We start from the raw sequence: 27968 nt of genomic DNA on the forward strand, positions 1-27968 counted from the left end.
AGTGGGTAGGAGCGTACAAACCTAGAGAGCAGAGAAAAAACAGACTTGAAACAAGGGAAAATAATTTGCTATATCCAAATTAATTGGCGAAGGAAGACCAACCAACGCTTTAACTTCAGAGCTTCAAAATAGAGGAGAGCAAGAGGTAGGAAAGGGGTGAAGTGGAACCTTTATGCCAGCCTCCTTGATGAAAGGTGCAACTGAATTAACAAAAGGTAGTTAAGAAATTCAGTACCACTGCCTGTCTTATAATATTAACTAATTTCACTTGTGCTATGTTTTATTGACCGTATTTAATGGACTCTAAAAGTCAGCAGAGTGCAAATGGTGACTGGGGTAGATACAGAAAAGCTTTTGATACTGTAAAATAAATCTATCTGTTGGGGACTAAAGTGACAGGCAAACTGCTAACACAGAGACTGAAACTGTAGATTAAATGAAAGTTATTGGAATTAAATCACCAGGCTTCATTTATCATATTTGTTTTAAAGCTAGCAGTGGGCAGCTGACCCCTCTTTGCTGAGCTATTGTTTCAGGTCAAGACAGACAGCAGTACCCAGGAAGTCTCTGGTAACTGGTTTAAAACTTAGTAACAGTTTAGCCAAAGTATCAGGCTCAGGACCGAGATTTACTCCACTACTTTGCTATCATAGGCAGTGTTAGCCCGGCACTGCTCAAGCTATGTTATTCATGGCAGCTCAGTTCCTCTTTGGCTACTGCAGTACAATTCCTCTTAAACACATGCTGCATTTTCAGCATCCAAATCTCTGGTGTATTTTAAGGCTTTGACCCAGCTCTACCTCTCAAGATATTTTACAGTTTACTAAAAATCCTGATAAAGTATGACAGGCTTTAAGTACAGTGTGCAGGACCAGTTGGCCAAGCAGATGTCAGGCAGGTTCTCCCTTCTGTGGGCCTTAATGCTCAGTTGAAGCTGTTCTGAGAGAAACAGGTACTTCTTCCCTTTGAGCCTCTCTCTTCCTGTTACTCATTTCCCACTTGGCACCACTGAAATAAACACAAGCACAAAAGCCCCCTGACATCACTAGGAGGAGATGTAGCAGCAAGAGAAAAAGAGTCAGTTTGTTGTTTGTTTGGTTTTTTAATGAAGGGACACAGAACGTGACTTTTTTGTTTCCCCACACCAAAGAACCTGCCAGCCCACTGGCCCTCTTTCTATAAGCAAAAAAAACACCCCAAAACAACAGAATGCCATGAAGCCAGCTGAATATATGCATATTTTCCCTCCCTCTCTTGCCAAAAAAACAACCAACCAAACCCAAACCAAAAAACCAAGACTCCAAACACAGGAGAATGAGTTTAAACATTTATTTAAACAGAAACTCCAAACCACTCCACCCTTTAACCTTTCAAAAAAAGACAACGACAAACTAGTTTTCAGCCAGAGTGTCAGAGCAGGCATAAGTTGTGTTCCACTATAACAACTCAGTAGCAATACTAGCAGGAGACCAACACATATGCAGCTAGCACTGCAAGAAGGGGAGAAGTAAAAAGGGGTTTGAAACTGCTCAAAGGCACTTCTGCCCACTCGCCCTTCTGTTTTCAGCCCAAGACAAAGGTGCTGGCTTTAAACTGCTTTTTTTGGTTGCATAGCTGGCTGGTGTGAAATCTGTGGTCTGTAACAGGCACAACCTGGATAGCGTGAATCCTCTAAGGCACATATGAGATTGTGGAACACAGGGCATCCTCTGTCAGGAACCCTCATCCTCCACTAGATCCAAGGGGAATCCAGTCTGTGCACCTAGCTTCCCAACTGCAGAGCATTGAGAAATGAGGATAGCAGTGCACTGCAGGAGAGCGACTCCCATCAGCTTGGTGCTTGCTTATTGGACATGGCTCAGGCTCAACTCTTCACTCCTCAAAGGCACTGCTGCAATGTGACCAACTCAATCATTTCCAACTGCAACAACAACCCTCAAGCCGGGACCCTAACCTGAGAACTGGCTTCAACGCACATGGGGGAAAGGAGAGCAGCCACAAGGGCAACCAAGTGATGCGGCTGTGCCAGGGTGCCCGGCACCCACCGCCTCCCAGGAGGGCTGCCCTCCTGCTCTTCCTTCAGGAACAATGGATGGGCACACCGGTACAATCGTGCCCTGGACACTGCACTGGAGAGACTACACTTGATTCAGCTCCAAGATACTAGCAATAGGCACCGAAGAAGTATTGAAGGAGCATAAGTTTTACAAGCAAATGGTTTGACATCCACCTCTAGAGACAAATGGGGAATGCTGGCTCCCCCCAAACAGTCTCTTGAAAGAAGTAGTCTAGGAGAGGTGACAGGATATCCAACTCCACTAGACCTAAGGTAATTCCAGTGACATGCCGTTGATGGGGATGGTTTAAGCCTGATGAAATCACCTCACTCTCACAGCAAAGGTGAGAGGCACTCAGGACTCCTTAGAGGCGTCACGTAAGGCGGAGGAGGCAAGCTGCTCCCAGAGATCCTACCAATCCCATAAGCTTACTTCAAAGTCAGTTTGCTAACAAATTTAAGGGGAATAAAATTAACCTCATTCTCAAACAGGAAATGAGGAAATCTTGAGCATCTGACCATACTTCTTCCCATCTCCAATTTTCTTGGGAAAGCCTCTTGCTTCTAGAAAGAAGGTGAATTCCAGACAGAGACTTGATCATTCCTGGTCATTGGGGAAGGCTGCATCCTGTGACCACAGCATTAATGACCCTATTCTGGGTAGGAAACTGCATTCCAGCTTCATCAAAACACTGAGTGGAAAAACACTGATTCTTCCCACACCCACACAGAGCGTGGGCACCAGGGGCTGAGGAGAACAGAAGCCAAGCAGGGAGCAGCTACAGGCTTATGCCAAGAAACCAGAAGCTCTGGCAACCAATCCAAGTTGAACAGCTGGAGCAAGAAATGGGTGACTTAGTCTGAGGCCCAGGTGCTTGTCATCTGGTTGGGAAGCAGGTGGTTTGAAACCGAGAACTAGAGATCCCATCTCAGATAGTCCCTGCTCCTGCTGTTGGAAACAACACCCGATTCACTCATCTCGATGCACTGCCTGGAAGTTGGAAAGCTCTAGGCACCCAGAATAAAGCCTTTAAACTCTTGTCTGTGTGGGCCACTGGACACAGCCGTATGGCCAGAAGCTGTGCCTCGAGGCCAGGGACATGCCGTCTACCATTATCTCCCTAAGAGGAAGATCTCCGTTGCCTCCAGAATGAGACCTTCTCTGCTCCCTCTGCCCCTCGGCAGCGGGGAGCAGCCTCACCGGCTGGGCCTTACCATATGGTAGGGAGAGGATCCAAGTCCTTCACCCCTCTGAAGTGAAAGTGGCGAGTCTTAGGGTTCAGCCAGCTTCAGTACAAAACAAGTCTCCTCCTCTCATCTAGAGATGCAGTGATGAATACTGGGGTCCCAAAGGCAGCTCCCAAGAAGCAGTGAAACAATGAAAGGGCCACAAGCTGCTACTGGAGCTGTTGCCATAATGGGGCCATTCTGCCTCATGTGCAGAATTGACAGGTAAGGTACAAAGAGGAGCTGCTGCTGCTTCAACCACTGAGCTGGCCTAGAGCTCAGGGGCCCTTCCTCTCTCAAACTCACTCCTAGTTCGTATCAAACGTACATGGGTGCTGCTCTGGAGCCTCCGGCCTCGCTCCTTGTCTGCGAGTGACCTGAAGCCAGGAAAGCCGCTCTCTGCATTCGGTTAGTGTGCTGTGAAATTAGATGGATCCCAGTGGGCTCAGGAGACTAGAGGCTGGAGCGGCACGAGTCCGTTCCCAGGAGACACCAGGAATCTGAATCCAAGTCAGGTTTCGGATCCACTTCCATCTCCTCTTTGGCTGTCTGTGTTCCTTTGGAATGAACCTCCACCTGCCAAAACACACAGCAGTTATCCAAACAGCTCTAGGACTAGCTGCAAAGAAGCTAAGAGCCACAGAAGGCACAGTTCCTATTCTCCACATCCCTTTGTAACTCCCCGCGACATCTGACCACCCATCCCTTCTCATCAGGAGATGATGAGAATCCCAGGGAATCCCAGATGATGAGGGAATTGCAGGTCCCTCAAGGACTAGGCTGTCCTCACAGGAAACTCTCTTCTTGGCTTCATTCCTGTTGCTACTACCAGAGCCTACATCAGCAGCTCAGACCAGAGACAGGCATCATGCTCAGTGTCCCCCTTCTGCTCTAAGGGAGACATCTGTTAAGAGCTGCTTCCCGCTGCGCAGCCTCTACAATCCATGCAGGAGTGCAATGAGCCCCGAGCATGGATGTGCACCCAGGTGACACGTCCTCACCTGCTGCATTCCCTCCATCCCCCTGCAGAACCGCTGGAGTTGGGCACTCAGACGAACAGTTTCCTGCTGCAGCTTCTTCTGATCATCCAGACACTGTAAAACCAGGCCTCGGAGGTGCGTCACCTCCACTTGCAGAGCACTGCACATGCAGCCCACAACAGGAGATGTAGCCTTCCCTTCGCTGCATGGCAGGGTTGGACTCAGACAAGCAGGCTGCAGAGACACGGAGAGAAGTCAGGCCAGATCTGACTGCAAGGCCAGGAGTTATATAGGCCACAAGAAGAAACCGTTCACAGAAAATGTCACCCCAGCTCATTTCCAAGCTTCCCAAACTTCTAGCAGCCAAGGTCAGCAAGCTACTAGTCATTATGTCTTCAATACAAAGCCACTAACTTCCTCCTTTTTCTGGGAAAGCTGCTCCTGTCCTCCTATCATCAAAATCCACCTGGTTTACCCCCCTTTCCCTAAGCCTGGGATCTGTGCCTGCTCTTGGGACAGAAAACTCCTGGAATAAAGTAGTCTCACAGGTTGCGATTTCTCAGTGATTTCCTGTATCAGTGCTTCTTTCTATCTCACAGCAATTTCTGCTTTCTAAATTTCTATCTTCTGCTAGGCTTCTGGGCTCTAGGCTTCTCTTCTTTAACCATATTTTTCCACAGAACTGATCTCAGTATTTTCAATCTGACAAAGCTCAAGCTTCGTGTTCTAGATTCCTATGAATTGTTCTCTTTGCAGCATCATCTCTGATTATCAACAGCCCTCTTTTCCTCATCCAGATGAATTAGGCCAATCCAACACTCTCTTCTCAGCTCTCCCCATAATTCAGATGTTGCCATTTATGGTCCCAAACATCTTGGGGTGGGTAACATTACCCAGGGTTCCATTTTGGGATTGTTTAATCCAACAGGTTCCTCAGAGGCCACTTTGAGTCCTTGAAGTTTCTGGTAGGGGAGAGTCTCCTTCTCAGGCTCTGAAGATGCCATGCTCAGAGGAAAGGGGCTGTCAGGCATGGGGATGAATTCAGCATTCTCCAGTTCCTGGATACACAAAAGCAGCACTGTCAGGCCTGCCTGCCTTCATCTCCTCAACCAATGCACCCACACCCTCTTGTGGTAAAAAAGGCAGTGAGGCTTAAAGGGCTCCCCGTGCAGCACAGCTCTGAGAAGCTTTCAGAGCATCCCTTAAAGGTGAAAGGGGCCATTTGTTTTTCCCCAGCCTAGATCCCCAATTTAAGGCGTTTCTGAGACCCCCACTTACCTTCCGTAGCCAGCCAGGGCAGGAGCTGCTGTCGGAACTGTTGCCTCCCTTAGCTTCTGTGGTGCTGATCCAGCCCCCCAGCTCACGATCTGCCTCCATTGTTCCCCGAAAGCCTCCACTGGGATTGGGGGTCTCTGCTTCCTGTTCATTATCTTCTTCCTCTCCTCCTCCAGTTGTGCAGCTCTGAGCCACTAGCAAACAAGAGTGAAAACTTTATACTTTCCCCACCTCTGCTATTCCCATTGTCAAACCCCAACTGGAGCAGAGAAGATGCAGGAATTTGGGCTGTAAGGCCAGGATGAGAGCACATGCTAGTGGCACCTCCCTCAACAGCTCATCTCCTAACACTCCCCGCAGGCCTCCCCAGAAGGGCTTGTGTGCAGCAGTTTTCTGCAGCTTCTTGGCCCCAGCCCTCCCACAGGTCCAAGAAACTGGACTCCATCTCTCCCAGCAGCTGCCCCATAGCCATCGTTCCTTCATCAGCTCCCTTCAGTGACTTCCTCCCAGCTTTTTCCTGCGAAATTGAAGTTTGAGAACTACAAACGCCTCTCTGCATCCATGTTCTTCCGCCCGTTAACAGTTCTCCCTTTCCCAGCTTTGGGCCATCCATTCCCATGCACGACACCAACTGGGTTTCCTCCTTTTCACCTCTTCTGTGAGGAGTTTCACACAGAGAAACAATGCAGCAGGACCAAACTGCACCCACTCAAACCAACCACTGAACGGACTTAAACCACTGCTCCCCAGGGCAGGTTACTCACCAGTACCAATGGACAGGCCACTGCTGTTGGATCGGATTGTTTTAGAGTTCAACACCTTTTCTGTAAGGAGAGAAGCATGCTTTCAGTTACAGTGCCACATGGAAAGCAAGACAACTCCACTCCTACAGAGGCACACAACAAAGCCAATGTTGCAGGCCTAGAGCTCCGAGCAGCTTGCCACGTTCCCCCACACCACCCTGGCCTGTTCCCAGGCAGGATTTATAGCCCAGGTCCTGGCAAGCAATACATCATCATAACCAAAATCCCAAAATTTCATCCTAAAGTTACACTTACCAACAATGATGATGGTGTGCCAGCCACGGCATGACAGGTCTGGAACATGATGCAACGATCCAAATATTGGCCGAGGCCACGAGGTACAAATATCCGAGCCGTGAGCTCTCTCAGTTGATGTCATTGCCAGGCGCCCATTCCCACCATTCCCCCAGGCAAAGATATGGTTGTCTGAGGAAAAAGATTCAGAAGCCTCAGTTCCCTCCCTCTCTCCCTCTTGACCAGTAATTGCTACAGGGATCACAGCCTTTCTGCTGTAACTGCTATCCCAAACTATCTAATCAACCAGCTCCATTTTGCCAGTGGGAGAACAAACTGGTAACAACAGTAAACTGGTAAAACAGGCAGCCACCAAGCTGGCACTCTGCAGCCCCAGGGACAGCAAATGCTTGGCACTGTGCTGGGTCAGCTAACAGCCTCCAGTCTAGGAGGATTTCTTTATTTCAGTGCAGTGCTGCGGGGGTGGTCTAGGAAATGATCAGTGGGAGTCAGTTAACCACCCTGCAGATCTAGTTCAAAGGAACCCACCACAACTTTGCAAAGACCCACTCACCGTCAGTAGCAGCTATGGTGAATTCATCTCCACATGAAACCCTGATCACCTGCTTACCCCCCAGGGGGCCTCCCAGCAGGTTAATTCCCAGGTGCTTCTTATAGTCCCCAACACCAAGCTGTCCGCACTTGTTGGAGCCGAAGGTCAGCAGGCGGCCTCGCTCTGAGAGGAGGAACGAGGAGACAGTCACAGCAAGGGCCCAACTTGGGAAGCAGCCATGCATGCAGAGAACTAGCAGCAACAGCCCACGACCAGGAACGACTCTGCTGAGAAGCCAGCCAGGATGGGAGGGGACAGTGCCACCCAAGAGGAATGGCTTCAGCCTGGAAACACTTCCCCAGTTCCTTCTCCTATTGCTCCCCTTTTCTGATGCTGGGGGCTGGGACTCCTCCCAGCCCTCTGACTGGTGTCACCTGGGCAAAGCCTAACTCGGTCATAAACAATTCCTTCACTAGCATAATCCTTCCCCAAACCTTTGTTTTTCCCCTTTAAAAAAAATGAAGGCTGACCCAGAAGCTGATGTTGCTGCTTCAGCTGGCCAGGAGGCAACGCTACTGAGGAACAGGAATCCTGGGCTCCTGGAGCAGGCGTAAGCCTTGCTACCAAGAGCACAACCCTCAGTGTCAAGGGTCAGGCTGAAAGGGCAAAGCTGATGTAAAGTAATCCAGCAACCAGTATCCACTTCTTAATACACAGGGCTCACCATCAATGGAAGCTGTGTGTGTCTTCCCTGGAGAAATGGTACGGATCTTGTAGAAGGACAGCTGCTTGGCCAGAGTAAGGGAAGTGGCGTATGGCACCTCACAGTATGTCTGAGAAAACACATGCGGATAAGCACAGAGTCAAAACCCACATTCATCAGCTAAGATCTACTCAAGCAGGTCTTGGCAGACCACAACATTAACCTAGACAATCCCAACATGGGTATGGAAAAGAACTGCCAGAATCCGTGTCACTGGCTAAGTCAGCCCGGAGCAGCTCGCTATCCATTTCACTACCTCAGACCTGATGTCAGCCCATAGGGCAGACAGGAAACTGAGGAACAAACTACCTCTTCCCACAATCCCAGTATCCATTGTCTTGGACTGGAACTAACAAATTGGCACAAAGCTAATGAAGGCTTGGTCACTCTCACAGGACCTCCAATTTCTCATATACTACTGACTGCTGGGAGCTGGAGCCAGGGACCCAAACGCACTTACGTCATGGTTGATTATCCCTGATGTGCACTGATTCAGGCCCAGCTTGTTGAACTCGTTGAGTCCGCATGCCAATACTTTGCCTGTCTGAGTGAGCAGGAAAGTACCATCACAGCCACAGTGAACGGACACAATGTTTAAGGTCTTTGGAACATCCACCTGTGTGGAAGAAATATATCCCAAAAAATGAAAATCCCAACACCTACTACACTGAAGCTGGCACATGGAAAACATACAGGGTTAGAGCAGCGGTTCAGCTAGTCTGGGCCCTGACAATAGCCAGTGCAGTTCTTTTGAGTGAGGGGGTACCACGAAGTCTATAGCATACCGAAACTCTGGTCACAACGCAGAAACTCAAGGCATCCTAGACCTTGTGTCCAGACACCAGTGAGCCAGCACAGGAACCAGAAACGTGGTGCACAGGCATCCTGGCCAGCTGGGGTCCACAAGCACCAGACCCAATTAGCTGAGCAGGGCTGGGTCTGTGCTACGTGGGTGCAATACCATGTGATCGCGGATATTTGGCTTCCAGGCACATATTTGTTCCTTTCTAACCCCCAATGGGTTATATTATCTCATTACCCCTAGCACTGTATTTCAAGAGGGTTTTACTTGCAACTCATCTTTAACTCATTATGTCAAATTGAAAGACCCCCAGCTGTTTGCACTGCTGCAAGTTTCCTCTACAGCCCCGAGGTACACAGTTTGGTATTTCCTACTACAATTTCTACAACAATAAGTTTGGCATTTCCAGTTCCAGCACAGAGATCGGAGCAATCAAGCTCTAAGTCACGATGCTGGCTGGATTGGGAGTGGTATGCCCCTCTGCCATGATCTCTAGGAAGAAATTAAGCAAAATGAAGTGATGAAGAAAAGTTAAAACCCTCGCGAACTCTATGATATCTCAGAAAAACACCTGAACCTCAGGCAGTTAATATTTCTAAACAGCAACTAATTTGGATTTACGCCATGCAGATTTGGAGAAGTAGTCACAGCCCTACCTTCTGAGGGGTGTAGTGATCTTCTTCTGAATCCAAGCCCAAGCGCCCTGCACCAGTGAAAATACTGCAGTTAGAAATGGCCTCACCAGGTGCCCATCCCTAAGGAATGGTATTGTCTCACCACAGTCCCAAAGGAATCTCCCTCCAGAACTAGAAACCTGCTCCCCTATGTGCACCGTTGCCTGCCAATCCTCAAGGTAACCCAATCCCACTCACAGAAAAACTGCCCTACCCAGATGGAAGGCAAAACTAAAGTCCCAAGTACTCAGTCCCCGGTTCCCCTTTCTTACAAGGAAAGGAAGCCCCAAAGATACAATGTTCTTTGCCTCCTGGTGCACCCAGACAGCCTTCACCAAGGCCCTGCATTACACACCTGCACCAAGCCACTTTTTCGAGGCATGCCCCAGAAACCCTCTAGGTTCCAGGGAGACTCTACCTACCATACTCTCCACAGCCCCAAGTGTACACTTCTCTGTTCCTGGTCAGCACTGCCACATGGTTATCTCCACACGAGACCTGCTCCACAGGGTTGGTAAGAAAGAAATCCAGCTGCAGGGGCTCAAGCACTTCAGAGCCATAAGCCTTGTCAACGCCAATGCATCCGTAATAGTCCGAGCCAAAGGCATACACCTGGCCCTCATCTGAAGGACACAAGGGAAGCTTGGTCAGCACAAAGAGCTTGTATTAGGCGGCATATTAACCTCTTAGGGCATGGCCAGAACAACCTCTTTTCTGTAATCCTCCTCCTCTTTAGTGCAGAACAATGTGATCAGGAGATAAGGAGTGCTTTCTTGTTCATGTTAAGATGGATGACCTTACTCCACCACCTTCAGCTATTTCAGGCCACCAGCGTAAAAAGATCTTGCATTGAACCTGCCACTTTCTTTAACAGAAACCCAAAAATCAATCCTGTAGCTCCCTAAGTCACTCCTCCAGCACACCAAGCATCTGAGCTTATCTGTCAAACCTCTGCTTTTCCAGCACTGGCAAAATAAGCTGGAAACTACCTTCTTCAAGATTTGTTTTCATGGGTAAAGCAAGAATCAAATTCTTCCGTAACAGACAACACCACAGTTAACAGATCTTCAGAAGTATGAGCAGGGTTAGGACTAGAGACAGCTACCAAGTCTCAAGCTTTCTGAATTAAATAGCAAATCTCAGATACACATCTTCTTTTATCATTGGGTGATTCTTTCCCCACACAGTCCAAAACGAGTCTCAAACACATTTACATTCATGACTTCCGGCTCCTCTGTCTTTAATACAGGCATGTATGGAGGCACCACATGCAACAGCAGGGACTCCGCACAGCCACAAGGAGCTGTGCTCAGCACCCAGCATCATCATCAAAACAAAGTTCATCCCTAGCAAAACACCCAGCCTTCTAGGGAGTCAGCATCATCTTCTGTAAAATAGTGTTGATCTATCTCCACTACTGTACCTACTACTGTCAAAACTGAAGGGTAAGTAACATATGGGGCTTTCTCCTTTGTGCACAAAGCTTCTCTGCTAATCTTACTGTGAAGGCAAACACCTCCACAGCACAGCAAAGCGAGGGGATGCTGGTTCCCTTCCCTCTCTCACCTGTGATGCACACTGTGAAGTCATCTCCACAGGACACCTGGCGAATGGCTTTTCCCTGAAGCTTCTCAACATGCTTTGGCTGCCGGTAGGAGGCTCTGTCTCCATGTCCCAGCTGCCCGTGCAACTTGGTGCCCCCCTGCATATTCTGCAAGACAGAAACCTCTGGTGAGGTTATGTACCCACAACTCCAGAGACAGTGCCAATAGTTACAGCACCTCAAACAAAAAACAGAAGACAACAAAGAGCAAGAGAAAGTGTGTTAACTACTCTAGGGAAGAGACTGCTATCTGTGTAGCGTAACAACATTCTAAATGCAGCACAGTCTTTCAGGCAGTTAGGTACTAACAAGGAGTGACCTGGTCTCAGGCCACCAGCTGGTGAGGAATCCCTGCTCCTTTCTCATTTGCCAGGTTTGATACAGGACTGAAATTATCTTCGGCTTTTGGACTTACTTTTCTAAATCCTAATGGCTTGAAAGAAACCCATAACATAAAACAAATGTCACCGAAGTGGCCAGACCTACCAGTGCTACAGGAAAAACAAAACAACTCTGAGTAGTGTGAAGCTAAATCTAAAACATTAACAGCCAGCTGGAAGTTTTCAGTGGCCATTCTTGCAGCAACATCCAGCAAATTACTTCAGGTTGCTCTCCTCCCATTTGGATGTCTTTCTTCTGTCACCCACCTAAGAGTAATTTCTAATCTGTCTTAACAGCTTCTGTATCATCAATACAAAAGCCTGTGGAAGCCTGGAGATGCAGAATACCTCCACGTCACTGACCATCCAAGCCTGAGAAGGCTGGATTCAATTGTTTTAAATGCATTATATGCCAACATTTTTTTACTCACTTTAAACTATTACAGAACTTCCACTCATCATAAAAAGCGGAGTTGTTTAGTATAAGACAAATCTAGTTTCACCCACAAGTTGCCTGTATTACAATGAGGTCACTCATGTCACCCGTTCTGATCTCGGAAAACCTTCCTCAAAAACGCATAAAGCCAACAGAACATCCTAAACCCTCCACTGCATTTCTAGTAGTCAGGAAGGGGAGGAAAAGGTGTCTGATTCTGTGTCTGAGCCCACAAGACCACCATTTACAATCCTCAAGTGCACAGCAAGTCTCCAATACACCTCCTGTCATGATGGAAAACTTGAGAAACACACTTGCCTTGGAGACTTGGGTCAGCCCCGAAGCAGACGGCCTCACAGCATCCACTATAATCAACATTTCTCCTTTTCCAAGCCGCTCTCCCACCTAATTCTAACAGGCTTACTGAATGGTCTGTGGTGGATCTGGACCTTCCTTTCCCACCCTCACCCCCTTCCTGCAGTTTCTCTCACTTACCACCCAGGTGTAGAGCTCCTTCTCCACCGTCACCACAGCAAAGTGAGTGTTACCAGCACACACCTGGCGTGCGCTGCAGCCACTTTTGATGGCATCCAGCTTCTGGGGGGTGGACTTCCCACCCCCCCAAACATACACCTCACTAGTGCGCGAAGTCACCACTGCAATGGGAGCCTCATTCATGGTACTTGACCTGCACAAGATCCCCCCCGACAAAACACACAGGCTTTTAATGAGGAGTTGGCATTCACTGTCATCACTCATTTTCCTACTGTTGTCTATCGGTTTCCCCTTCATGACCACTCATGGTTTTTCTTTTCACAAACTTCTGAACTCTTTTTGTTGAGTGGTTGTGAGGCCTCAACTGCTATAGAGAGACTCAGGTTCAAACCTGTCTCAGAGCAGCACAGAAAGTAGCCCCCAGGAAGCATTTTAACAAGCCTACAGTCTAATTTGACATAATTTAAAAAGACTGGGCTTTCACTGAATGGCCACGGTGCTACCCTCATTTGTGAAAGAGAAAAAAAAAAGCCTTACAAATGGTCACGAAATCTAGCTCAGAATATAGCAGCATCCAAAAGCTTCAAACTTCCCTCTTTCCTCTTGTATGCAGTCTGCGAGCAACCCATGAACTGGGATAACTTCACATTAAGCGCTCAGATAGTACTTCCAAGTTTAAGAGGGAAAAAAAGGTTAAATTCTATCTGACAAATCAACAGAAAAAACAGCTATATGTGTCACAGAAGCTACCTGCTTCATGGAGCAACCCCGCCTACAGGCTTGCTGTGGACTGTGGAGAACCTCTGCATATATCCAGTTTTTTGAAAGATATCTATGTTCGTTTAATATTCAACATCCAGTCACATTCCTCCTGCTGAAGGGAATCTGCATGAAAGGGGGGATCTACAGTACATCCTCAGATATGCAGGCTGTAAAGACTACATCCTCAGTAGGGCAGATTAGAGCTGTATGGGACCTGCTGAGGTAAGGCTCCAGCCATACATATAAGCAGGATAAAAAAGGCAGAGTAAAATGTGGGACAATAACCATGTAACAACTATATCAAATTCCTAGCATTTAGGGATCTTCTGAACTACACTATTCCATTAAGATTGTCATGAACTAACACTCTCAGCAAAGTTCCTCTCTGGGGAGCTGTTCTCTCCAGACTTCCTTTCAGACACATGCCCAAATAATTACCTTGGTCGCTTATTTGGCCCATTAAGCAGTGTGACTTTCTCTTCCATCTCCCTGCCAAAGGAGAAAAAGCATTTTAGGAAACAGTAACGTCGCCCAAAGCAATTTACTGACAAGCAGCACACACAGACCAGTTTCCTTTCCAATCAAATGCTGCTCCCTCTTGGAAGAAATGTAGCAGTTATTTACCAGCTCACAGCAATACACAGTAAGTAGGGCAGAAGTAATGTACCATACAGCTAACAAACTTCCAGAAGAGCTGAGAACAACAAACTACATATATATCAGAATGTGGCCAACCAATACCCATATAGCACAAGAATGATCTTATATGGCTAAATATCAGGATCTGAGCTTTTACCAGTGCATACAGCAAGACAAAACGCAAACTTTGCTGACCACCAAAAAGAATCTTGGTATAAAGGACCAAGTCTGCCGTTCCCAAAGTCACCAATGTGGGATCCAAACAGTCCAGAATTATGGTCCACCTTTCATAAAAAGACAGCATGTGCAGGCTGATGTCAAACTAAGGTAAAATGGGCCACTTTCAAGGCAACTTTCTCCAGAAGACAGAGGCAACAAAGGGAGAAAGTGCAAGTTTCTACATTGGATGATACATCTATTTTAAAAGGCCTTTTCCAATGAGCATAGGAGGATCTCTGTGACCCTTCGTTCACAGAAATTTGAAGAGCAGGAACCAGCAGTCCTCAGAGGAGCCTCAGAAAGGGATGCCTCAAGGTTCTCAATACAACAGCTTCTAAGACAAAGGATGCTGAGATCCTTCTCACCATACCCATGCACCAACAGAACATCAGATCAGAAGACAGCAAGAATGCACTCCTCTCCTAAAGAGGTAAAGTATACTTGAACAACTGCGTCACATCAGCCCAAATTAACTTCAGGACTTTGCCTCAAAGCATAAATGCCACTAGGCTGCACAAACCCTGCTGTTCTCCCCAACACCCGTCCAGGTTTCAGGCAAGACCATCTGATTACCTCCTGCGTTTGCTGAGAAGGGGATGTTCAAGCAATTCATCTGCAGTGGGTCTCTTCTCTGGATCCTGAAAGAAGTGAGCAACAAGTCATTCTCTGGGAAATGCTCATCATCTACAAGGAAATCTTGGGCCAGAAGACCTCATTCAAGCCTACATGGACCTCCTTCCCTGACTCCGTTCAGAAGGGAAAGCAATTCATTCAAATATTAGGAATGAATAGGGATAAATGCCAAGGATGTGCAGGAGGGACTTCCATGCTCTGACAGTATCAATAATACGTTTGTTTTCAAGGCATTAGTTCCCTACAGCAAGCCAGTCACAGTCAGAAAGTCAGAACCTTAAGAGACTGTAGAGACAATATTCCCACCTCTGCAGCATTGCATTAGAAAATAATTGCTTCTGCCAGCCCATCAAATAATTGGTGTCAGCGTAAACTCAGCACCTGTCCAGAGCCTGCCGGACTGAATGGCATCTTGAGACAATGCTTTCAGAGACCTGGAGGAAGCCCAGCCCTAGCGATGCCTCAGGCCTCACAGAAATTACCCTGCATCAACAGCCCTCATGCTGAAACAGGCATGTCATTCCCCTTCACCCCTGAACTCCATGGCTTAGGCAGCTGGGAAGGGGTGTTTGAAAATTAAAAAGTACTTCACCAACCTGATCAAGGCAGGAATTCACCATCTGGATCAGCTCCCGGGAGTAGACAGTGGAATCAACCTCCATGGCACGATTTCCCTGTACAATCTTCACACAAAGGTTCAGGGGATTCTAGGCAGAAACCAAAAACCAGCTGTAAGGGAACTGAACTGGACAATGTGTCCACTGGGGAGAGATGCTATAAGGCCACCATTATTTTTTTTTTGCTCCTTCTCTGATCAGGACACATCCCTCTGCTTCCCTGCCTAGCAGGTTCTCCAAAAACTTAATAATACTTCCTGCAGAAATGGTACCTCTGATAGGCAGGACTTGGTGGCAACATCCAGCTTTTCACCAAATTCCCTAACAGTGGAGGGAGGACAGGTGTCTCTCTGCATGGAATCTCGTATGCAGCATATTGCCATTGAAACACTGCACAGCAGCAAAGTTACAGGCGACTTGGTAGCCATGATGAGAGGATGTCAGGAAAGGATGGTATTTTCACATTGTCTCTTCAAGGGTTACAAAATTTTGCACCATGGCAGCTACCAGCTTTTCCCATCTATGGGCTCAAGTTCGCAAATCACACATGCCAGCCAGCAATGCTCTCTTTCACCCTCCTCATGCCAGCTTGACCACCCTTCTCTTGCACCCAAACTTCGAGAAAGTGTAAGAGGATTAAATCCTATGAAATCCGAAGGCTGGAATTTTTCACTTAGAATGCTGCACAGAAAATTCGCGGACAGTAATGCTGAAAAAAACCCAAAAACCTACACAATCACAAACTTCCTCCTTGTAGAGAAAAGGATGTTTCATTCACAACCATGATACAAATGACCACAGCTTGTATTCTGCATCTGGTAAACCCAGGGCTGCAGAGAAGGGTAGATTTGGCAGAAGCCAGAGACACACCTGCAGTGCAGGGTAGCGGAAATCGTGCAGACATTTCCTTTGGCTATAGTTGGCCCTCCCAGGCCACTGTTTTCTTAATCAGCAGATTCAAACAATGAAAGAAAAACATGAGCTAAGAAAGCTATGAGCCAAGTGCGAATCTCAGGGTGATAAAAAAATAAGGTTACTCAGTCCATCCTCATTTGCAGACTTACAGTAGCATCAAAGGTCCTCTTCAGAGTAAGCAGCTCAAAGATGACACAGCCCACAGCCCAAATATCTGATTTGAAGTTGTATTTCACACCCTGACAGAGTTCTGGGGACATATAATACGGAGTTCCCACCAGCTAGGAAAAATAACATTTAAAAATCAGAAATGATTTTCAGGAGTTCTGCATCCATCACGTTCACACATGTTTACACCATGAGCATTAGAGCTAGACGCAGCTATCACACAGCACTGAAGTGACACAGATGACAAAGCTCACCAACGCGCTGGAGGGATGCGAACAATGAGCATGCTTCTTTGCTTCTCATCCACAAGCCTGTGCCTGAGTTTCTTAGAAGATCCTAGGCACCTCTCTGCTCAGATTCTGATGTGGTACACAGTTCTCAGTAGAGTAGTAGTCATGAGAACACAGTGAGGACTGCCCCCTCTCTTAAATATATTACATTTAGAGGTAATCAGGGGCTTACGTACTGACTGGGCATATGGAAACCCCAGGCATATGGAAACCTGCCTAAGAGGCTGAAGGAAAAGGTACCAAGCAAAGCTTCTAAACACAGATGCCAGCCCATGGCGATGGTGCCACTCTGTCGCATCACAAGGTACTGCCAGGACAAAGGCTACTCTGTCTCTGACAAAAAAAAGGGGTTACTTTTGGTTCAGTAAGTAGAAAGCTGGCTCAAGTCCCACCTGAAAGGCTTTCACTTCAGAAGTGGACTTTCCTCAACAACTGGTTTAAAACAGAACACCCCTCACCACACACAAAATCCCCAAATCCAGCACAGAACTACAGCAGCCCCCCCAGGAACAACAGAAATAGCGGCACAGCTCAAAGTCACAACAAGGAGACAGAGAACAAACAAGATAAAAGGTGTAAGAATGAAGCTTCCAGATGAATGGAGCTCATTCCCTAGCAAGGAACTAGACAGCGAAATAAAATGAGAAAGACAATTTAGAAGAAGGGGAAATATTTATAGTTGCCCTCTTTTCAACCCTCAGCAAAGCTCCAAGGACTACAAAGTTTGCCCTTCATTAGACTCTGCTAGTACACTGGATACCTAATGGGCACATTTAGAACCTCCATCTCCCTTCCATTTCCCATTACCAAGCGTGACAGCTAGAGAGCTGTGCAAGTCCTGGCTATGGGAAGGTTTAGAAGCCCAGCTATTGGGAGTATCAGACGGAGAACTAGGACACAGCACCTAAACCTTTTTAAAGCAAAGGATAATGCACGCTTTCTGTAACACAGAGGTGTATTTTCGAAATCTTCCTTGGTAAATGCGAGAAAGAATGATAAATGAAGAGATCAGCATTTAGCAAGCAAACTTTTTACAAAATCACAGTTTGACTGTTGCAATCACAAATACTGACAATAACGTGTTTTGCACCGTTTTCACAAAAAAATTACTTCCAGACTGCCGCTGGTCATTAGATCACAAACTGAGCCACTGGCCCTGACACAGCACATCCAGCATATACAGGATGAAATATGGTTGAAGGTATGTCTCAGAAGTAAAAAAGGAAAAAAAAAAAAGCTCGCAGGTATAGATGGAACACACACAACACAGGCAAAACCAAGCCTAGACATTCACAGCATAGACTGCACTTTCTCTGAGAACTAGAAGACTGTGAAAAACATGACAAACAAAAGTGGTTTTGCTGCAGCCCAGCTTAAGTGAGAGCTTTATGCAGTAGCCTTGAGTTCCCACTTACCGTGCAACTGCACAATAGCGCTCATGTTCTGGAAGAAGGCTGGCAAGTGTTGAACTACACATCCTAGCAGAACACCAATAGCTTGCATTAAATCTAATAATACGGCCTGATGAGGGGAAGTGCAAGCTGGTTGGCTTGCATCCCAAACTATAATAAAGGCCTTCAGCAGATAGGAGCTCCAGACAACGTCTCCCCTTCCAAGCCTAGTGCTCACCACAGAAATTCATGGAGCTGGGAAATCCAAGCCGAGCCTTCCAGGTGCCTGCAATACAGCTTACCCTGTGTCATAACTCTGGCTGCCAAACTGCTTTGTGGAAGGGTCGGGAACAAAGCCAAGCTTGACAGCTTGGTAGAACTAATCTCTCCAGCAAAGCTTCGCCCCCCTCCAAGAGCATTATCAATAAACCATACACCTGGTTACCATAAGAAGCACAAGTGCCTTCTTACTTCTTTGTAATTCAGTTCAGAGCCTGAGTATTAAAGAGACCGGAGATATATCTATGGCACGGTGCAATGTCACGCAAGCAAGTCCAAGCTATCTCAGATCCAGCTGAGGTAAAATGCCCCTGTTAGCACAACAGCATGACAAAATTAATTTAACTGACTAAGCTGCACTTAACTAGCCCAGAGGGAGAGCGGTGTACCGATGTGACTCCACTGCTATCTCTGTACCTTCAGATAGCACTGCCTTTGTATTACATAAATTCACCTATAGAAGTACCATGCCTAGGTACCAGGGAAAGAAAAGCAGCGCTCTGCAGCACAGCCACACTGGCTCTGGCACAATTCCACGACCACAGTGGCACTTATCTTTAGTCTACTGCTGCTTTGCAGAGAGACAGACCTCCAAAAGGTAACCTTAGAGCAAGGATAACTGCAGGCTACAACATCCCAGCAAATACGCCGACGTTAGTGAGACAACACTGAGGGAAATCGAGGGGAGAGGGAAAGGAAAACCACAGAAGACAAGCAGCAAGAATGTACACCATCCCTGGTCTTCTGCAAGGCATGCCGAGATGAAAGGAAAAACAAACCTCAGTTTGCACACAAAGGCAGCAGATACTCACAGTCTCAGCCATAGAGTACTCGGAGTTCAGCTTCTTTGCCAACCCATAGTCTCCCAATTTAATCAGGTTTGCCTTGGTTAGAAAGATATTTAATGTCTTTATATCTCTGAAAGGAGAAAAAGAAATGCAGACACTCGAATATATTTCTGGGTTTCACAGTTTTCCACACGTTACTGCACCTCCCCCCCAAAATGAGGTACTTGCTATTCTGTCACACACACACAGAGCTCTCCGAAGGCAATTTGACCCCAAGTACTGGGGTAGTTATCCACGTTTTATCAATAACCCACATAAACACAACACAGTCTAAAAAGCTCAGGCTCCAGACACCTATATAAAGGCCACAGATCAAAGATAGCTCTTTTCCCCCTCTCAGTCTCTTCTCATATGAAGGTCATTGAGCAGGTCTTATTTTTCCTGGTTTTATAAACAGACCTAAGCCAGGAGTCACTGAGCTCACCAAAAAATGTAAATTGTGCATGAATATGTATGTATGCAAATATAAATACACACACAAAGGGTGTGTAACAGATGCCATTCTACAACTACAAGTGTAACATCCCTCTACCTTACGCCTCAGGAACAACTCTTTATAATATGATGTACTATGCCCAGAAGATCAAAAGGCTGATTGCCACGAAAATGCAGGGATCTGAAACTCATTGAAAACACTTTCTCCCAGACAGAGTAATTTATATGTAGTTTCACAGATTAATATAAGAGGCTGTAAATAGAGAGGAAGCCCCCGCAGTATGATATGCTTCCCATGGCCAACACTTCGTAACACCCCCTTTTCCTAACGTACCATCAACAACTTCCCAGTGTAGATCAGGACAACATCAAGTAAAGCAGCACTTTGCATTCATCCACTTGGGGCATCGCAAAGTCCTGGGTCACTCTGACAATGTCTGCAGCAGAAGGAAATCACTGCAAACATTTAAATAACTGTTCAATTCGTTATTATGGAAGGATCTGGGGCCACACATGTTCCTAGACTGGGAACCTTGCTGTGAAGATGGGCAACAGAGCTGGTAAGTAGGAAATCATCACAAAGTAGGGCAGACACGACATCTGCTTTAGGTCAAAAACTTCGGCACTACTTTGTTGACAGTAGGGTACCAACCCTTCATTAGCAAGGCTTGCCAATTACCGGACATTCAGAATGGCAGCAACCAGGATGTTATCCCACAGAAAACATCCTCACACAGCTATGCTCATTAGTTAGAGAAGGATGTTGTGCAGCACACGATCCAACCCCATGCTGGAAACAGTTGTCTACATGTGCGGTACTCCCCAGACCACCACAGCCTCCTTGAAGCACACATAAGCCAAGAAATTTACCCCTCCCAAACAGAACAGAGCAACAGGAAAAGGTAATTAGCTACTCATTAAAATCTCACAGTCAACGTCAAAATTACCACTACCAGCTAACAAGCTACGTTACCTCCTTAAATAATAGGCCCGAGAAATGAGATGAAGCAAAATACAGGACAGATCTTTGCATGGGTTATATTACAGCAATGCACAAATGCAAAGCTTTCATCGTTATCCTCCATGAATTACAGAAGGATGTACATGTTGGTTTGAAGCTATTAATTGCAGAATGGGTAGGAAGTACCTTTGGCCTGTGGTAACTGCTCTTCCTATCCACTTTAGCAAACTTTGTTTACATGCTATAGCAATTAAGAGCCAATTTACTTCCTTCCTGCATGGATGAACTCTTTTAACAGAGCTGCAGCATGAAAGATGGCAATTCCATTTTCACATACAACATTTATTGCACATTTATCAGAAGATGGTTTCTAGCCCAATAAAAATTCTTTACAGAAGTGATACTTCACATCTAGGCAGTCCAGCTATGCTTTGGAGAGAAATTCAGCGCTTGCTTTAAACACAGAAACAAAGGCTACTCCAAGTTCGGCACTCACATCCATGAACCACACCGGTTACCTCAGCTTCACGATACGCCACACTTACCTGTGAAGAATTCCTGCTCGATGAATGCAGCTCACAGCTGATGCTATTTGAAAGAGATACCAAACCACCATCTGCAAAGGTAGGAATAAAAGCTTTATGTGAGGCTCAAAAAAACCCCCCACAAAACCCCATACATCCCTGTCAGGCACAATGAAAGGGCCTGACTGTACCATTTAGATGCTCTTTCAGGAGCATGAAAATTTAGAATTCCCTGGCTTGGAAATCTCTGAAAAGATATTCCAAAAGGCAGATTGTTCTAGTGCCACTCATAGTGTCTGTCCTGATCAGCGCCAAAGAATTCAATGAGTGAAAAGACTTAGGAATGACAGCTAATGACCACCTGGGAAAGATCGACAGTGGGGCTCTCTGGAATATGAACTGTGACCATTTAATATTCACCAAGCACTGCAAGGCCTTAAAAGTCATTATGTAAGATAAATAAGTATAATCATTAACTACCTCAGCATCAGAACATTAGGTGGAAGCAGACAGCAGAAAATAAGTTCAAAAACAATAAAGAAAAAAAGAAGTAACATGAAAAAAATCTATGGTGAGACAGATTCAAGGTAATTACTCAGAAAAGAACCTAAAAAACGGTTCAGAAGAGAAAGAAATTGAGTACCAACCAGGAAGAAACATAAAAAGAGGTTTAAAGTCAAAAGTTAGCCAAGGTCATAATGTGACCAAAGCCATTTGAGCATGCTTTTTCATTATTCCTCCCTTGGAAGTCTGTACTGTTTATAGACAGCCAAAAAGGAAAAATTAAGAGTTTCTGATAGTCCATAAATGCTTGCAATATTCAACAGGCGAGAAAGGATGTCAGTCCCCAGATAGACACAAAAATTCCCCACCAGCACTAGAGAAAAAATGTTAAGTACTCAGATCCCCAGAACATTAAGCCAACCCCACCACTCCCTCAAGCCGATCCAAATTACCTCTTCTTCAAATAACTTGTCTTTCTGCCGCAGAATCTTATCGTAGAGGTTCCCTCCTGTAATTAGAGCAAGAAAGACAGAGAGGTTCATCTTAGTTAATAGTAGCAGTTACTCTGCTCAGGTACTGCCGGGAATACTCAAATCCCCCAAGAGATCTGATGAATCACTACAGCTCTCCCTCAACACTCTTCACTTAAAACTGGTCAGGCACTCACAAAATTAAGTTGTTTTTCTATCGAAGAACTTTACTGGCATATCTAAGCTTAAGCAGAGATGATTCTTTTTTAACACCACCATTTAATACTATCTGAAAAGTGAATCAGTAAGATAAGTTTTTTACCTGTAAGTGCCTCTTGGGATATGTAAACATTTATAACCTGTACACCAAATCGCATGTGAGATTGTCCTATTCAGCATTATTTATAAATAAATACATTTAAAAAAGAGAAAGAAAGCAATTATAAATTCAGAGTAGCCCCTGAAAACACAAGTTACTGTCTTTCCCCATTTACTGCCCAGCTTTGACATGCCTGTCTCCTTCATCTGCCCTGTCAAATACATCAATGCAGAAGTCACAAAGTGTTGACAACAGCAGCAGCACCACCAAAAGCCTGAAATCAGCAGACTCTTTAGGTCACCTCACAATTTCAAGACAGCCGACTGAAAATCAAGGAGAGCTAAAAGAAATGATGCTGAAGGCAGCAGGCATTGACACTCCTTTTCAGATTAGCATCCTACCAGTAAATCCCAAATCTCTGATCACATCCTGTTGCTATTCCATTTCCTAATTATCATATATTATGTCCTAACAGTAACGGAACACCAGGCTCTTTCCAATTCCCACAGGCATGGTGCAAGACATCTTTCTGCTGTATAATTTCCATGGGCCTATCAAGTTGTAGATGTTCAACACAGGTCGCAACGGCTCCGTTGCCTACTGGGGGGACTTATTTCAGACTTCCACGTTCAGAAGATTTTCCTGATATTCTAATTAAGATCCCTTCACTTAATTTCTTTTCATTCAGCCTTGCTATAACCTCTCAACAATTCTTTTTTCTGCCTCATGTTCACATTTGTAAATTAACTACAAATCACCTTTCACATTCCCAAATTAACCAAATTATTAATTTCTGCCTCTTCTTATGAACCTCTTTCCTAGCAGTTCAGACTGTGCAGGCTTTTAGTGAATTCTGTTTCTCATCTCTGATTTTTTGCCATCTTTTTTTGCAACATGCCAGGTACTACATCACCGAAATCCTACACAAGGGGACAAACTAGCTCTTGACTAAGACAATAAATACCTCTATGCACACATACTAAAACCAAATTACTTTCCTCTTTGTTTCATCTAATCACATCCAACCTTCTGACACTCTATACTCTCTTCAACAAATGTATGTTACAGGATGTTTCTTCCCAAATCCATTTCAGATGTATTCACTGGTGTTATGAAAAATCCAAGTCTTAATGGTACCATGATTTATATACAGGACTATAGGCAAATAAATCAGTAACTTGGCTTCCTCCCCTGTAAAATGGGGACAATATTTACTCAAATTTGAAAGTCTTTCCTAGATTTCCAGAAGAGATGTGCCAATTGTACAGTAAAAGCTCTGGATTCTGAGGAGTGTCTGATAGACACTAGTCCAGGCTCACTTTAAACATTACTCACAAATTATCTTGGACCTTTACACTGTGAAAAACCCACAGAAACTATTAATACATCAGCAAAACCAATATCCTGTACCACTCAGATGCAGGCAATGCAGGCTATATACTCATCTCTTGGTTATTGTTCCAAAGTAAAACAGTTTAGAGACATTAACAAACATGTACAGACATCAGTACTATGCAGCTTCTCTCTGTGCCCTCCAATGAATTTATAATGGAACCAAGCATGCAGTCTTTTTGGGGCAGCAAAATAACTCACACAGAGTATTCCTAAAATAAATGGGAGCACGGAAGAGCCAACATTCCCCTACTCTTGCACCCAACTCCACCCTGCATAAGAACAAAAAGCAGAGAAGCAAAACCAGCTTTGGCCAACCTGCCAACCAGGGTGTTCTCACAAAAATACTTGGTAACTTACTCTCCAACCTGTCCCAGTGAAAGCAACCTGTCTAAGATGATAACAACATGATAACAGCCTTTTCCACAAAAAAAAAGGTTTCTGCTGATGAGCCAAGGCTTAACATAACCCCCAAACACACGCAGGGTACCTAGTCAGGGGAGTTTTCCCACTCACCCCAATAGGAACCATATTGCAGTTCTAGGTACGTATCCTGTTCCAGCACCATTAGCCGTATGTGACCTCCTCTTCCAGCTATCCAAGAGCAGCTGCAACTTAGACCATCGTATCAAATCCTTCCACCTCTGCATCCCATCTGGGACCGTTTCCCCTGCAAACTCCAAAAAATACTACCTGATCTACTCTTGGACAGAATTTTAACATTTTCTCCACCACCAGAAGGACCAGATTTTTTTTTTTTTAATAATAAACACAGAGGCTGATAGCACAAGGCAGGAAAAAGTCCTGACTGTGGTGTGCCAGTAGATTTTTAAAACTGATTTATAATTGCCAAACGGAGAGTTCTATTTAAGTGATGCTACTGACAAACAGCCCCTCTCTGTACTGGCAGAGAGGCCTGAATACCCTTATGATCTTTTCCCGCTGTCCTCCTAAAAGAACACAGGAAGGCGCATTAGAAGCACACATTACCAATAACCAACTTCTTCCACTGCACCAGCTACTCAGGAGACTTGAGAAATCGCCTACTGCCTGAACTGCTTGCACTAACTACTGGGCTTCTTTCTTTGGCACCCGAGCGACAAAGCAGTCGAAGGGTTCTCAACCTCTTCTTCAGCAGCTATGCAGCAAAATTCCCCTCCACTCCTCTGCTCCCCAGAGGACACCCCAGGAAAACTTGTTGCAGGTTCTGCAGGAGGGTGACTCAGCAATGTGGCAGCTGCCTGTCTGTAAGTGGGAGTACGGATCTCACCATTACAGTACTCCAGCTCAATCAGCAGCGTGGTGTTATCCATGAAGTGATTGTAGTATGCAATGATGTTCTCATGCTGCAACAAGGCAAGAATAACGATTTCGTTCAAAGCATCACGACGCTCTTTTTCTGACAGCCGGGTCAGGTCCACCTCCTTCCACACTACAAGTGAGTCATCCTGAAACACAAAAACATCTTTTAATTAAAAACACGCTACTACAAAGAGAACAGTATGTGCCTTTACAGCAGGAAATTAAAATTTCAGGAAAGGTAAAAAAAACATTCCTGCCTCTTACAGATTTCGGACAAAGATTCTCAACAACAGTAAGTTTTGAAGTTTTCTGTTTGTTGCTAGGAATAGCGATGGCCTAAAGCCATCTTTCTAGCTGGCCAGCACTCGCTTTGACAAAAATAAAAAAATTTAAAAAAAAGAAAAAGAAAAAAACCCAAAAACCAAAACCTAAAACCCCCAAAAACATACTACAAGGTTTCCAGGGGAAGACACATAATTTGGTTTGTTCCAATGAAGACTAAACATACTCCAGTTCAATAAAGGCAGGACAGTATATTTCCAATCCCATAACTGTAGAATATTGTACGCCATAATCCATTACAACCACCCAGGTATTCCTAAAAAAAATATACATAAAAAATATCACGGAAATGAGAACAAATCCAGTTTGCCCCTGTTAGGCCCACCCATGTTGTCAGACACGCTATGAGTGATCTGTTAAGCGAACAGTGTTCACTCACAACTGTTCAAGCCGTGACACCTTGGGGTGGCCTTCACCCAGAGAAAAACTGAAGAACTTGCCTTGGGAAGAAAATCAAGCGCTTTTCTTTGACAGCCACTAAAAAGCACAACTATGATCAAACTGGATAGGACTAAATGACCTGGGAGCGAGAGGAGGACTGGCTTTGCAGCCAGCTGCCCCTGATTACGCTGAAATGCTGATGCCGCGAGAGAGTTACCTGTATGAGATGCCCCCATGTCCTCTGTGACTGGAATAAAACATAGAAAAATGAGGAATCTATTAGCGTCAGAAGAGTCTACACATCTCCCTACAGAACTTCAGGGGACCGAGCGACTGGTGGCTCCCAAATGTGCTGAAACCCAAACCCTGCGCCCCTCGACAGCAAGGGCCGAAGTCACGGCTGTCAGTTGCCCAGAGGGCTGTCATCAGTCGCCCAGAGGGGGCATCAATCGCCCAGCGGGCTGTTGTCAGTCACCCAGAGGGCCACTGGTGGCCCAGAAGGCAGTCAGTCACCAAGAGGGCCGTCAGTCGCACAGAGGGGCATCAATGACCCCGATGGCTGTTTTCCGTCACCGAGAGGGCTGGTGTCGGTGGGCCAGAGGGCTGCCGTCAGTCGCCCAGAGGGCCGTCGGTGGCCCAGAGAGCTTTCAGTCGCCCAGAGGGCCGTCAGTCAGTCACCGCGGGGGCTCTCCGGGCGCCGGGGCCTCCAAGCACGCAGCCTCCGGAGCCCCCCGGCTCGCCCTGCCGGCGGCCCCCGTCCCGCTCGGCGCTGCCCCCGGGGGAGGAGGCGGCGGCGGGGATCCCCTGTCCCGCTGCCCGGCGGGGGCCCGGCCCACCCCGCCGCCGGGGCAGCCTACCTCGGTGCGGCGGTAGAGGGTGGCCTCGCCGAAGGCGCCGCGGCCCAGGGTGCGGATGGGGATGTAGTGCAGCTCCTCCTGCTCGCCAGGCAAGCCGCCGCCGCCGCGGGAGCCGCCCCTGCCCGAGGACTCGCTGCCGAAGTCGGAGCTGATGGAGTCGCAGTGCCGCTCGTACTCGCCCAGCGACATGGCGGCGGCGCGGCCCGGCTCTCCCTCAGCGAGGCCCCGCGAGCCCCACGGGCTCCATGTTGGCTCCCCACGGCGACCCGGAACCGTTTCCTGCCGCCGCGACCTCCGCGCTCCCGCCTCCGCCGGGGCCCGGGCCCGGCCCGGCCCGCCCCCCCCAGCCCCGGCCCGCCCCCCCCCGAGCCCCGGCCGCCCCCCCGAGCCCGGCCCCGGCCCCCGAACCGCTGAAACCGGCGCTTGAAGCCATGTAACGCGCGCGGGCCGCCCGCCGCCACCTCAGGTGCCTCAGCGCTCGCAGGGGAAGGATTTTACTCCCCAAGCAGTCGAAGTTCAAGGTTATTTTCCTAAAAAGCTTTCAAATGGTTATTTTGGTACTAAAAAGCGGAAGTAACTGATTTGTACCAAAAAAAAAAAGGCATTGTTCTTTCTTATGGCGCGGATACTGACTTTCCTTCTTGCTTACCTGTGCTATGCATAATGCGCTTTATTGAAAAATAAATGCTGGAAGGGAGAACAGACCCATAAACACCACCACTGTGTCCCCAGCTCAAAAAAGATGAGGGTGGATGCACGTTTCACACCATTAATTAAACATCGCAGCATCCCCTGCTCTGCCCCTCGCTCTTCCATGGCTTTTTCTTTCCAGCCAAGATGAAATAAACTCAAAGCTTCATAAATAATAGCTTAGATCCGGAGCTACAGCAACTTTTCCATCATAAAGAAGTATTAGCAACCTGAATCTTAGGTAAGTGATTTATTTTCTTCACAGATGATGCATGCCATCATCATTTGAATATTGTGTTTTCAAAGTTCAGCAGTCACAACCACGGATGGGGAAGCCAGAGTTGAACGATAGGGAATGTTCTCTTCAGGACAGGTGATCCAGTGCTTACAGGAGACGTCAGGGATTTGTGCTTCGGCATCTGAAGTGAGGTATGACAAAGCCTGGTTAGCTTTTGTGCCTCTACCTCTGGAATATGCTGTATTGCTCAGAGCACGAAACAAGTGGGGTTCCTTGCAATGCAGTGAGGGTTAAACAGCTGTTTGTCGTTATACACACCTATTTTAAAAGTGAGTAACTTACCCATCAAAGTTTATTTGCTGTGCGTCGTAACTAGTTCCATACAAAGACGTTGTCCTTCCAAGCAGCAAAGACAGCATGTTGGTTTTAGAATTAAGGAGCTTGCAGGAAGGCATGGAAAAGTTCAGACAGATTCTGCTAAGGATCATTCACTCCCTCCACTACAAGGGCA

At 46.5% G+C, this 27968-nt stretch overlaps 1 protein-coding gene across 2 annotated transcripts; it reads right to left on the reverse strand.

Moving 5' to 3' along the window:
- Positions 1 to 1315: 1315 nt before the first annotated feature.
- On the reverse strand, positions 1316 to 26815 carry NEK9 (NIMA related kinase 9). 2 transcript variants are annotated; one of them, XM_040602508.1, is made up of 23 exons: positions 26530 to 26815; positions 25890 to 25919; positions 24918 to 25095; positions 21919 to 21974; positions 20984 to 21054; positions 19007 to 19112; positions 16216 to 16347; positions 15131 to 15241; positions 14475 to 14539; positions 13482 to 13532; positions 12282 to 12474; positions 10934 to 11078; positions 9790 to 9990; positions 9350 to 9396; positions 8352 to 8507; positions 7853 to 7961; positions 7150 to 7311; positions 6597 to 6767; positions 6303 to 6362; positions 5542 to 5732; positions 5157 to 5321; positions 4285 to 4497; positions 1316 to 3859 (listed from the first exon to the last, which is right to left on the reverse strand). In XM_040602508.1, the coding sequence occupies exons 1-23, from the start codon at positions 26716 to 26718 to the stop codon at positions 3737 to 3739; spliced, it is 2925 nt and encodes a 974-aa protein (XP_040458442.1). In that variant the 5' UTR covers positions 26719 to 26815; the 3' UTR covers positions 1316 to 3736. The 2 variants fall into 2 exon arrangements, with proteins under 2 accessions (XP_040458442.1, XP_040458443.1); XM_040602509.1 differs by lacking the exon at positions 25890 to 25919.
- Between the last annotated feature and the right edge of the window lie 1153 nt (positions 26816 to 27968).

The sequence above is a fragment of the Falco naumanni genome, chromosome 7, assembly GCF_017639655.2.
Source record: "Falco naumanni isolate bFalNau1 chromosome 7, bFalNau1.pat, whole genome shotgun sequence".
NCBI classification, from domain to species: Eukaryota; Metazoa; Chordata; class Aves; order Falconiformes; family Falconidae; genus Falco; species Falco naumanni.

Coding starts and splice junctions, on each gene's coding strand:
- NEK9 (XM_040602508.1), bottom strand. CDS start 26,718: ATGTCGCTGGGCGAGTACGAGCGGCACTGCGACTCCATCAGCTCCGAC. Junction 16,348..19,006: donor AGTACTCTATGGCTGAGACT/GTGAGTATCTGC, acceptor TATTTTTCCTAG/CTGGTGGGAACTCCGTATTA. Junction 6,768..7,149: donor CACCATAGCTGCTACTGACG/GTGAGTGGGTCT, acceptor CTTTTTCCTCAG/ACAACCATATCTTTGCCTGG.